Source organism: Neolamprologus brichardi, chromosome 7 (genome assembly GCF_056152115.1).
Source record: "Neolamprologus brichardi isolate AB-2024 chromosome 7, ASM5615211v1, whole genome shotgun sequence".
NCBI lineage: Eukaryota > Metazoa > Chordata > Actinopteri > Cichliformes > Cichlidae > Neolamprologus > Neolamprologus brichardi.
Window position 1 is genome coordinate 6090860 of NC_142110.1, and position 13634 is coordinate 6104493.

At 42.9% G+C, this 13634-nt stretch overlaps 1 protein-coding gene across 3 annotated transcripts in view; it reads right to left on the minus strand.

Annotated features, from left to right (window-relative positions):
• The window catches only part of brsk2a (BR serine/threonine kinase 2a), a 192559-nt gene extending 181964 nt beyond the window's left edge, over positions 1 to 10595 (minus strand). For all 3 annotated transcript variants that reach the window (XM_087842943.1, XM_087842944.1, XM_087842942.1), the window contains exon 1: positions 10273 to 10595. In XM_087842943.1, the coding sequence (XP_087699069.1) occupies positions 10273 to 10366 (94 nt within the window). In that variant the 5' untranslated portion in view covers positions 10367 to 10595. The remainder of the gene's footprint in view (positions 1 to 10272) is intronic.
• Between the last annotated feature and the right edge of the window lie 3039 nt (positions 10596 to 13634).

Sequence of the window (13634 nt, forward strand, 5' to 3'; positions counted from 1 at the left end):
TGGATTTGAATGATAATAGAGGCACTGACCCTGAGAGACGCTTTACTGCTGCGACTCTTTTTCCTCACTCAGAAACTCTCTCCTTTGGCAAGGCTGTACCCCCCTTCCTCTCTGCCTCTCTCATGTTCACCCCTGTCCCATGAGTTACAGCTCTCAGATGCTGTTATGTATCGACAGAGAGCTTGTGAAATGGGAACACGCGGTGCACACTAAAGCTCCAGCAGTCAGACCAGTCTACACACTCTCACATACGCACACGGTGGCATAACACACAGCAACAGCCACCGCAGAAGTAAGCCGCTCTCAGCAATGAATAAACAAAGCCAACTAGCTGGGATCGAAAGATGAAACAACCACTGACTTCATTGCTTTTTTATTTTAACAATTACCCCACAAACTGTCTAATTTGTTTTAAAAAAAAAAAAGTGTGAAAAGGGAAGTGAGAAGTAAGGTAAGAAAGCAAAATTGCAAAACTTTAAAAAAAGATAAAGAGCTGACACCAACAAAAGTCGGGCTCCTTTGAAGATCTTTTTTCATCAGTATTGAATAGATTCTATAGGGCTTCTATTTACTTCGTCTGACTCAGATTTCAAGCCTGTTGAAAGAAAAATACAGCTATTCATTTTCAACTGCAACATAAATGTGAGTTTTAGAGTTAATAATCTAATTATATGAGAATTAATTTAATATTTCCAGTCAGTTCATATGAGAACGTTAACAAAGGAACAAGCTGTGCAGTGGTAATGATGCATAATAAATAGCACCTAATCTTTAGTCTGCTGTCCCCTATTAATTGGTGTTAAATAATAATATTACAGGGAGAAAGCTAAATTCTGGTTGGCGCAATGTCCAAATAGGAAAGCTTTTTGGTGGTATTAAAAGATTTATGCTGAAATACTTTTACAAACTAGCACAGTACTGAGGAAAGTAGCACTGGATGAACCAACAATTTAGGCCAAAAGAGGGAAAAAACACATTCAAAACACACATTAACTACAGTAGTAAAGTACTGACATTTAGCTGTCACTGAACTGTTATTTCACAGCATAGCTACTGTAATCTACATTTCCACCTGAACACCGGAAAACACAACAAACAACAATCAAAGCCTACACACAAAATAACTGAAATAAACAACCCTATACTTCTAAAGTAATAATTTAACCGAATCTTTGAGCAAGGCAAAGCAAAGATTGTGCAAAAATATGAAGCAGATTGGTATTTTTTTTACCTAAAATGTATGAGAACTAGAAATAGTTGCATTTCCTGCGAAAATGCAGTGTGAATGCCTCGTATTGGAATCTGCTGAAAACAACTGAAAAAGCAGAATTATCTGCTGAAAAGAGGTGTAGAAGCAAAAGTGCTTGCTGAAGATGGCTGTATGTGTAAGAGTACATTGAAGAGTGTCCAGAAAGCAGAGCGCATGCAAGCAGGGAACATGTGCGGCAACTGTCACAGGTAGGATTCGAACCTCTGCCACCGGGTCTCACGGCAGCTGCTCAACCCTCTGAGCCAAATGAGTTCTGGTCACAAACAAAGATATGATAAGAGGAAAAATGTGCACTGTGGAGCAGAAGCTTAAATTAGCAGAAAAGAGGTGAAGAGGAAGAACTACTTTGTTGTGAAATGAGGTAAAGAAACTGAAATTTGTGCTTAAGACAAGTGAAAAAGCTGAACTCTGAAATCCTGAAAGCAGATTGGTATTTTTTTTTTTTTTTTTATACCTAAAATGTATGAGAATAATACAGTTTCTGAATTTTCCCAATAATTAGTTACACTGTACTAGACTCACTGTCATCTCAGATCAGTTTTCATCCTAATTTGTAGTCACGACAGAGGATGTGACCTGGCAGCAGGCTCAAAGCGCTGACCCCGTCTCTGATCGAGTGGCAACACAAAAGAAACGGTTTGTTTTGGCCGGACAACTGTGGTACACCTGTGATCCAGGCCCATTATCAAACCAAAGCTGTCCTCTTCCCTCTCTCGATAAATAACAGTCACCTTCATCTTTCACGCTGGGATAAAATGAGTTGAGCTCGCAAACATTGTGATAAGTCTCTTAAGTCCGGCCAAGTGTTAGAAGTCAGTGTCAAAGAGACAAGAAGCCAGTGCAGGTTCCCGGTTTGTGACCAGTCATGCTCATCTAACCTAATCTTATTGAGGCCTGTCTGCTTCACTTCACATGCCGAGCCACGTCTCAGGTGTTTCGTGGATGACATTGTGCTCCATATCCTAAAGAGCTGACAACAGAGCGCGTGGCAGTGGAAACTCTGAATGCATCACAATTACCCTGTCCCTGCCATCTGGGATGCGCTTCAGTCACCAAATGAGCGCACATTTTCATTCATGTATTTTTTTTTTTTTCTTGGAATGCAGTCCAAAGGGAGTTGCCAGCAGGTCTGCAAAAGCAAAGGCACCAGTTCGTGCAATTTAATAGTCATTCATTCAGTGTATTCATACTGGAAATTCAATTATACTTCAATAAGCAAAACTTTCCAGGCTAGCTGACTTTCTTAATGGCAAAGCACCCCAGGTGAATTAGCCAACTTGGCTAAAAAGAATCCTAAAATGACAAGCACGACTCTTTCATTTATCTGCACACTTGATTTCCAATGTATTCGTTTAGTACACAAAGGCTTTTAGTGTGCATCTGCTGATATTTGTTAGTTAGTTAAAAAGAAACAGGAAGATTCACAAAATTAAATATACCACTTAAAGCTTGCCACAGTTTAAGCATTTTAAATAACGCTACTTAACATTTGGAATCTTATAAAATTTAATAAAAAAAAATCTTTAAATTCACATCCTGCATTAATGTGATGTGTGTGTTTTTAAAAACGCTGCAAAAGTCAAGGTCAGTGGCCCACTCCTCTACTTTTTAATGGATAAGGTACAGCGCGACAGACAGCATTGGAGGGGGGATGAGCGCAGAGATTCCCCCCTGATCTGAGGACAGCGTGCCAAGGCTAACTGAGCTGACAGCAACTAAAGCCGAGGCTCCCCACATGTGCTAATCTCCCAGATTTAAATGGGAACACAGCACACAGCGCAGAGCACAGAGCAGGGCAAGCCGGTCTGATCCATGACCGTATGTCTGAGCGCACGCGCGAGCACACGGCCAACACACACACGCGGCATTTCTTCAAAACAGTCGTTCACAGACTCTTTTTCCAGAGGCATGTAGCAGCGAGGCAGGGAAACAGAAACAAAGACAAGCTTGCGAAAAGCAGCGGAGGACTTTGCAAGCGTGACTGTTACGATGCTAACTTCAGATTGCAGCCACTTACAGAGCTAGAAAGCGAGAGGAATGAGAGCAACAGAGACAGCATGAGAGACAGTAAGAGGAGAGAGTTAGAGAGAGAGTATTCCCTTTATTTCTTCATCAGGGAAGACTGGGAACCAGCAAGAAGCAGGGAAACCATGACAACCAGACAGCCAACCTTGGCAACCAACCCGGTGTTCTCACAGTCAGAGCCAGACAGGCAGCTCAGCAAGGGTTAATCTGAACTGGGAGAGGAGAGAGAGAGAGCGCGAAAGAAAGAGAGGCTGGCTGATTAAGCCAACTGCTGTGCGCACAGACGTTTAATACATTATAGTGTCTCCTAAATGCTCCAAGTTAACACAGAACAAAAGATGTGGCAGCTGACTTGACTGACTGAAAAGCTGACTGGCAGCATCAAACATTCACAGAGACTGCGGCTGGTGCAAGGATGTTTAAAAGCCGAACAAGAGGCATGTTTTACTGAACAGTGACTTTGTTTGAACAGTGCAAACAAAATCAAGTATAAATGTAACAATTTTTCGCACCGTGAAAAGAAAAAACGGTACGTTTCTGCTCGCATTCTCAGTGCTGCGTTGCAAAACTAGCAGTGTGAAATTTTAAATAGTGCGAGACGATAACACATTACACGAAACACAGAAGCTGAGCAGAAGTGGGGACCTCGGTGATAGAGAGAGAGAGAGATATGGACAGAGTGAACAGATATCGTTTGCGTGGGTGTGTATGTGGCCCGCTGTAACTCGGGGAAAACAGACCGTAGCATCACGTCGCCCTAACCTGATTCTCCATGCTATGTAACGTAACAGAGATGTAGCGACAGCACTTGCACTGAGTTAGGTTGAAAACCAAATAGGATGTGATGGGGCCTGTCCAAAAAATACACATGATAAATAAACACCCTCATTCATGATCAGCCACAGAGACTATTCCAGCACTCCCGCTCTTTATTCACTGTCCTCCCATTTAAAGACTGGACCCTTTCCTGGCCTGGAGGTCAGCAATAGAGAGATGAAAATCAGGGAGGAGGGGAGAATAATGAAGAGAATGATCGATACTTTGCCTTAATTAATAACCTCCACTTCAGTCAGAACATTCACCACAGCTTCATGCTCTCTCGGTTCAAGGTTCCTCCTTCCCTTTGCCCCCCCTGCACCAGTTCTCCACCTCTTTCCTCGTCATTAATCTCTGAAAATCGTTGGCTACATACATTCCTCCCAATCGATGCAATTCCACTGAGGTCTTGTCTGATTTACCACATGGCTGAATCCCTGTATGAATCTTGACTGGCCATGGGGAAGAGGGACAGAGAGGGAACGAGATGGAGCGAGGGAGATGAGAAGAGAGGGACATTAAATGACAGAGACCATCATCATTATATAACCTCAGCCAACGACGCAGACTGTGAAAAGACTACATTCTTGGTTTGAGTTACTTAAAGAACCCATAAAAATGACCAGAACATTGAAGCAACAGCCTAAACACACATTAAATATATATTTTTATCCAAAATATAACAACCTAGGTGAGACACGCACACATCTCCCATTATTTCAGATACATTTCAATACAGAGGGATCAGGGCTTCAGCTTTAGCCAGACAGCCAAACGGCTGAGACCGAGGAAGCTTGCCTTCCTGCTCTACAGCTCTGATCCAGCCTCCTAACATGAGGTGCTATCCAGCTGGGAGCAACAGAGTACAGCTTTTGGGTCAGGGCTTCTCTGACCTGAATCTTTGAACAGGCCCCTTGAAACATGGGCCTATCATCGCAGCCTTTCATTTATTTCCCCTCACTCACCAATTTTAGGTCAAATCTGGCAACTTTTTCTGGGTAATCTTGTGAACACGGGAGAGCAAGAGAGCTTTTTGTGTTTCATTTCTTCTCCTTATTTTTTTAAATGGCAAGGAGGCTATAGATCACCTGTAGTACGATCACCTGTTCGATTCACAAGACGCACACGTGTAAGCACCCAAATGCATTTCACTTTTGTGGATTTGCCAAGTGGCTTTTCATTGACAGCATTGAACGAACATGTCCTAGTCACTTGTCATCATCAGGAATATCATGTGTTGCGAAACAGTATGGATCTATTCCACCTGACAGGAAATCTTTGGGAGCGGCCGATGAACTAAATCACCGGCTTACTAGCTATCAATCAATGCAGAATTAACGGTCGTGCATCACAATTGCACCGGGCTCCAAGAACAATCTGGGTAATGTATACATGGATGGATTCTCCTCCATCGTTCATACACAAAGATGCACAAACACAACCCAATACTGCAAATAGTGAAATCGGCAGTTGGAGTTAGAAACCAGCCGGCCCTTCGCTGACTCTAAAACAGCGAAACCAGCTAGATGCTGGCTCCAATGCCTGGTAAGCACAGGGAACCCAAAACAAGAACTCTCCAGCAGATAGATAAAAGCAGAGAGAGCTAGAGAAAGAGAACGCAAGACACAACATCACGCAGAGCTTTTTGTCAGCTGAGCAGTCAATATGAAAGTCACTGAAGCACAAATGATTTCACTCTCTAAACGTCAACCAAAGAATCAAGGAGCCTACACATCAACCTTCATCGCTTAGCCTGTCAATATCCAAGTCTAGCATAAAAAACAAAACAAAACTGGGATTTACGCTGGATTAGCATGCAGTGTTTTCCAGACAATAGGCCTCTATTTCACTAATCAACAGCCTTCAGGAACAAAGTAAAGGCAAAGCAAGGCAGTGTTTTCCAAAGCATTAGGGGAACAGAGCGGTGATTCAGCCTGTGTTAAGTCAGTGCACTGGCAAAAACACAAATTAAACATATTCAGCTTTGTCAAACAAAGCTACACGATTTTGAAATGCAAGAAGGCTGCGACTGCAAATCCCAGCGTGATGGAGACATTCAAGTTCTACATTTTAATAAGGGTTTTAATAAGTGTTACCTCAGTCTCTAGGCCATCGTGACACAGATTAGAGGCTCGTGAAGCTAATATAGGATATAATGCAGCCTAACAGTGCATGGAGTTCAACTCAGTGTTTGACAGAAAGTAAAGCTGAATGGGAATTCTGAGAGAGTAAATGCACACATACACCAAATACAAATCCAGAATCCACAATGCAAATGTTCCACCTTCTGCATCTATTGTATGCTTGCCCTCATCCTGTCATCCCACGGCTACCAGAGCTGTTCATAGGATGTTTTAGGGAAGAAATCTAGTGAAAGTTGTGAAACACAGCTTCTCAGATCCTCCATAGACGCTAAAATGAGACCGGTTCAGCCCTGTAGCTAACTGCATACACCACCGTGTTAGCCAAAACTTTTAGCCATTAAGAGCACGTTTTGTGTTGAGGTAAACAACACACAAGGCTGAGAAAGTCCAACTGAGAAGTAGCTTCAGTCAGGTTTATATCATGCATAATGATACAATCATTACAATACAATACAATTTTATTTATATAGCACATTTAAAAACCCGAAGGCACGCCAAAGTGCTTCACAGTAATATGGAGAGTCAACATAAGTCAATAACAGGGTACAAATCGGGCACAAGCACAGACAGGATAGAGGCGCAGAAGACAAAAACAGCAGTAAAATTAATAAAAAAATAATTAATTTAATAAAATCTAATAAAAGATTTAAAAGTTTAAAAATTAAAAGATTTAAAAGGGTATTAACTGGTCGGGAAAGCCAAGTCAAATAGATATGCTTTTAATCTTGATTTAAAGGACTGGATAGAGTCCAAGGCTCGAATAGAAGCAGGGAGGCTATTCCAAAGGTCGGGTGCAGCTGAAGCAAAGGCACGATCGCCTCTGGTCTTCAGTCTAAACTTAGGTTGGGCCAGGAGTAATTGACCTGATGATCTTAATGCACGACAAGGAGTGTACAAATTAAGGAGGTCAGTGAGGTAGCTGGGCGCAATGTTATTCGGGATTTTAAAAGTGAGTAGCAAGATTTTAAACTCAATGCGATATTTGATTGGTAACCAGTGTAGATCAACAAGAGCCGGAGTAATAGGGCCAAATTTTCTAGTGCCAGTAAGAAGGCGAGCCGCGAGTTGCAGCCTTCGAAGAGAGAAGGCTTGAAGACCACAGTAGAGAGAATTACAATAATCTAACCTGGAGGTCACAAAAGCGTGGATAAGTTTTTCCAGCCATGTGTCCAATCATTAGCCATGTGTCCATGTTGTTCATGCTAATTAGCCATGTGGAGGTGTTAAGGATGTTAATCCGGTGAGCACTGTGGTGTTTAAATATTCTTCATGTAAAGCGTGAACTAGAGTTGCATCAGGATAACGGGGTTTGTCTGTCTGTCATGATCAAATCATGGTGAAATCAAAACAAATTATGATCATTGATTGCATAGAACCGTAGACACTGTGCACTGGGCAGGTTGGGCCACAACCTGGATTCCATACTTTTGATGCTTCAGCCCCGATAAGAACACTCAATACTTCAAGACTGCTTCAGGCCCCATCTTACACCTGACAAAGAAATTGTCATGCACGTGGTCTACAAGTGCTGAGTAAACACGCTTGCTCTTCTGTGACAAGGGAATATATAGAATATGCATTCCACTATTTGTACTGCGTCACTGCAAAAGAGTATATGTGACTTGTTGTATGCAAGCTGCACAGTAACGTGAAGGTGGAGTTTGAAAGCCAGAGTGGGACAGGAGTTAGAATGCTACCTTTGGGCCACGTGAACGTGTGAGTAAGAGCTGACGGGGCTTTGGCTGTGTAGAGGATTAGATCAGAAAGCCAACCAGAATTACTGGGGTGGCCATGTGTGTGTGTTTATGTGTATATGTCAGGACAGGGCCTAATCACTTAATGAACATGGAAAAGCACAACTCCTCTGAGCAGGATCGCCAGATCTACCAGAGGGCTTCCGCTTTCTCCCCTCCAATAATACCAGCCAACCATAGCCTGGGAAAGCTCACAGAGGACTTTGCTCATTGGACAGTCTCAGCTGCCACTTGCAGTTAAGACCAGCCCATTGGGTGCACTCGGTTGCCAGGCCAACCCTTTCCGTGGGGCCTGGGAAAAAGATCTGACAGATTAACAAATGGTAAATGGGAGAATGGGATATTAGGCAGTGTCATTAATCTGAATAGGTTTGGCGTGGACCAGCACCACAGATGCCAATAACCAAATGAATTTTCTAACAGAGAACATGGACAAACACATAACGCTGGGCCTGGTTATTTCAGTGCATATGAGCCCCGAGATGTAATTGAAAAACCAGAGCAAAAGCATTCGAACTAAATGACTGTTATTCAATTAGAAAAAGACTGAAAAAATGTTTTAAAAAGTAAAAACCTTTTGATAAATTCAGCCCAAATAAGTTTGATAAAAGTTACTATTCTGCAAGCTGACCTGTAGCTTGCGTACTCCATACTAGACTTCAGAGGAGAGTACGAAACGTTCATCGAAATCTGCCCCAGCATTCACATAAATACACACTGTGCCATAGAGGATTACAGAGACAACATATGATTAAATATCCAGCCATGGAACCAGCTCTGTACCATCATAAACACACATTAGGGACTCCTGAGAGCTATTTAAAAGTGAGTGAGGGGTTCCTGTAAACACAAATGATAAAATACATAGGTGTCAGGAAGATGTGAATACTGCGTTTATTATTCGGTTGTTTTAAAAATCAACTGCTGCATAAACTTTAACTCCGACTAATAGATCACATGGAAATCATTATGCATCGCACTGTGCTGGTTAGCAAACTTTTATTGAATCCACCTGTGGGCGTCAGGGTGCGAAACATGACTCGTTCAAATATCTTCTGCAGTTAAAGAGGGATTACGAAGACGTGCTCCCTCCCCCCTCAGACCCACTAATGAACAGTGAGCGCTGATCAGGTGACTAAGTGGTCATTTTAAGAAAGCATACTGTCTGAGAGCGCGCACAAACATTTGCACATACACACAGGGTTGCTCAGCATGACCAGCTGGACGGACTAGGGGAACTGACGCCTGTTGTAGCCATTTTAGACAACAGATGGGAAGAAAAATCTACAGAGAGATAGTAAAAGAGCAGAAGAAAAAGTCCCACTCCTTCTCTCATTCTAAGTGCTGCTGAGCTTACAGAGCATGCTGCATCACTCCTGCTATTTCTGCCTACACAGGGCTGTGCCTGCCTCTCCTTTCACATGGCTCCACTGGCTGCATGTACTTGATCGCAGAGGATTCTCACCGTTCAGGGGGACGTACTGGACAGTGATGTGCTGCTGCCTTGTGGGCTACTCATCACCTAGCGTGAAATATTATGGAATCGAGACCTGCTGATTGGAGAGAGCATGTGCCATGCAACTTTAGAAACTGCAGTGTCATTGCTGTCTAGGTTCAGATAAAGCATGTGACTCTTATAGGAAGCCCAGCCGCATCTCCTGGCTGGGGGTGTATGAATATACATCAGCGTGGCTCTTATTTCCCAGCTCTGTGAACAGCTCATCTGTCAAGGTGGGACATGTTACTCTGTAACGGAGGAAACCCACGTATTGCAGCCAGAGCCTATAGGAGAAACGCCTGCCTCCCCCTTGCGTGCCTGCGGACTAAGAATAGATCAATGTATCAGGCAAATCGGGATTAACGGGCGTTGTGCTCCAATCACAGAGCACACACACACACACACACAAACAGGGGAGCCAAAACACAAAAAGTTCATTTTCATTGCCCATCACACTGTCATCATTTCTGCTGCTGAACGGCTTCCACGCTGCTGCTCCTTAATTCACACACACACACAGTCCAACGCCAACGCACAGCCAATAAAACAATGTAAAGCAACATCCTGTGTGAACAATGATTATGTCAGACCGATGAGAACAACCCTCCAAATTCCCCACAAGGCTGGGCAGGTGTTTGTAACTAAGCGGTTAGTTATTTATCACCTGCAGACACCCAGCCGGCCAAATTTCAACTCGCTGCGGAGCGCTCCGAAAATAAATTGTGCAATTAGAGAGGATGCCGCGAGCAAGCTGTCCCAACTAACCTGTCTGTCCTTTTCCGAGCGTCTTCTCCAAACGGTAAGGTCCCACGTAATTGGCGTGTTGGGCACCGCTGTTGTCTTTACCGGATGATGACATGTCGAATCTGTGTGAAAATTAGACACTTTATAATAAAGCGCAGACAATTAAAGAGTCCTGGCAGGAGGTCCAAGCCGCCGTTGTCTTTCTTTTAACTCCACAGCCTCTCGTCTTCCTCTCGCTCTCTGACTCTTTTCCCTACCTCACTCGCTGTTAGAGGAGGTGAGGCTCTCTTTTCTGTCCTCTTTTCTCCTATCGCTGCAGACGAGCCGCAAGTGCCTTGAATATCATTGTGGGTGAAAGCTGCGCTGCCGCTGTGCGTCTGTGGGAGGTGCTGCCGAGTACTCGTGGATGATTGACAGCCGATGCAACCAACCAGAGCACCGGATCCCCTCCTCTGCCGCCCCGTTTCTTGTTGCTGGAGCATTTTTGCTTTTTCCAGAAGAGCTGCAGGTTGTGATCTTAAAGAGTTTAATCCCGAATGAACAGTTCATTAAAAGCAAGGTAAGTGCCTAATAACATTTAAAGCATAAGCCGCAAAATTTAAATGCTCCCGTGAATGTGCCCATCAACTGAAGCCTTTTTAAAAAAATAAGAAATATAATGTAAATCTTCAACTTAAGCCCAAGATTTACATCTACTGTTAAGGAGCTCCTCTGATCAAATTCATTTGAAATTCTACAAATATTTGTATGTTTACTCTCTGTCGTGCAATAAAAACCCTTTATCCATGATTATTCAAACATGTCTCACTTTCATTCAAATACTCCACTCAAGTATGAAAATATGCTGAAAAGAAAAGCTTAAAAAACTGCTTTCAAGTTTTCTCCTTACAGGTCACAAAAGGTCACTTGCACCCTCACATCTTAAATTCAGATTTATGGTAAGCACTGAGGAGCTTTTCACCTTAGGCAGATGAATGAGATCATTTTTGCTATCTACAAAACGAAGCTGAAATATCCAAGTGAAATAAAAATTAAGTGAAAGAATTGTACCCTGATTTCTACGTCTGTTGTGTTTTATGGTTTCTCACAGGCAAACCCGTGCAAGCAGTACACCGGTGTTATATTAAAGCTAGACTTAAATTCATTTGGGGTCATTCAAACACAAATTTATTTATGAATGTGCACCATGTGAGCATAATGTGGGGGAAAAAATCTATAAAACAAGATTTTAGGGCTGACTTATGAGGTTCTAATTTCCTAATGACACTGAAATTAATCAAAAATAACAAAAGCAGTTGTCACGCAGTGACTCTGGTTCTTGCAGGGTCTGAAGTCCTGAGACTGTTACACATTTGCCTTTCCCAGTCTTGTCGACAATAAAGACTGAAGGAAAATGAAATGCCAAAGCTACACCGCAATTAGTCCGAACGGCATCTCTCATGAGAAAGCGTTACAGCGCTGATAAATATTTATACTGACTTTATTAACCGAGGACCTATTAATGCAGCTAAAACCACAGTGTAGGAGTTTCTTGTCTCCACCTCCCCTTCTTCCCTTTCTTTCAGTGTCCTTTCTCTCCTTTTATGCTCCTCTGTCTCTCGCAAGCGCGCGTACACGCCACGCAACACACACCCACACAGCGAGTCGAGTGTGTGCAGCAGTGGGAGAGTGTGTTGGCCCTGTGATTCATTTCACACCCCACTGGTCTGAGACCTGTGACTGTGGCTCTGGCCTCTGTCTGTTCCTCACACCCTGAGAGAGTACAGGTGTCAGGGGACACATGCAGGGGAAACACACGCACATATATTCATGCACGTGCACACGCACAAACACAACCGTGACCTCTAGTTACTTTTTTTTCTCCTTTTCCTTTTTTTTTTTTTTTCCGAACAAAACAAGGTTGAGGAGGCTGCTGAAATATTAAGCAGCGAGAATTGCATCAACACCACACTTGAGGTTACTTCAAAGATGAGGATATTCCAGAAAGATTCACAGGCTTTCCTCTGAATATGCTCAATAATGCACACTCTACTGAATCATGGTCACTGCATTTCAATTATTGACTCCATAAGAAATTAAACTGTTACGCTGCTGCATCTTTGTGCATGTTTGCATGAATTTGACCATAAAACAGACCTTTTATGCTGTATTTTTATATCCTCTTACCAGATGGATGCTTGTATTAAACATAGGCAAAATTTCAAACAGTGAGGTCAGCAGATCTGCAAGTAACTCTCTGAGTAAAAAGCTCAGGCCTCGGACTGCTGCAACCACTCAGTTTCAGTTATTTTTTTCTTGTTTTGCATTATGTCAGTTGTAGGTTGCATCCTTAATATGGTCACGTTAGGTACACAGCTCAGGAACCCCTCCGCTGCTGTTCAGACTCTCTGTTTGGAAGGACGAGCCAGTCAGAGAAAAGTTGACTTAAATGGAGGGGAAAGGTTGCAACTGCACCGAAACCCAGTGCAAGACAAACAAGCATTATTTTAAACTGTAAATCATGCAAAGCTACTTTAGTAGTAAAAAAAACTTTAAAAGCAGGTACAAGCCAAATAAGGAAATAATATTTTTCATGTTATCAATTCCACATATAAAGTTTTGCAACTGGCAAATTATTCCTCCTCACTTTCAATTCATGAGGCCAAGTTTACAGTCTGCACATGCCCCAGTTTAGTGCCTTTGAGGTCTATGTTGAGAATGTGTGCTGTATCCCCTGATGCCCTTCAACGCACTGGGAGCTAGGTTTGTGTGAGGAGGTGTGACCCAGAGTGTCACCCACGTGACCGCGCGGCACCAGGTGGACAGGCTATGTGATGTCAGCGCCAGGTGGGCTCCGTTTCAATAATGCATCATGCCCAGCACTGGCAGTGCGCAACACTTTGAAGTGTTCCAGAAACATCTGTAGCCTGAGTTTTTAATCACCTTGCCTGTACCTCCCTGCTTCCTATCAATCCATCTCCACTCCTTCGCAGCCCACACCCCCACGCCCAACCCCCTTTTTCTGCACACAAATTAACGAGGAGCCTTCTTAGTTCGTGTGCGAATGTGTTTATGTGCATTATTTACATGCGTTAACACACACACAGAGCCACCAAGCTGCAAAATCCAATCAGAAGGATAAACACAATTCAGAAAGAGCTTCTTGTCTTCTGGATGTTTGCTGAATATTCAGTGGAGCAAGAATTATCAAAGAGTTGTGTTAGATAACACAAATTTACCGACGGCCAAAAAGCAATCGGCTGCAACTGGAGCCTCCGACACTCCACAGCATGAGCATACTAATAGTGTGTTGCCAAACAAGTAAACAATTTTGAAATTAAGATATAAAAATGCCCAATAAAGGTGTAAGATCTCTTTAACAGAAATGATCAGGTTTGATGTTT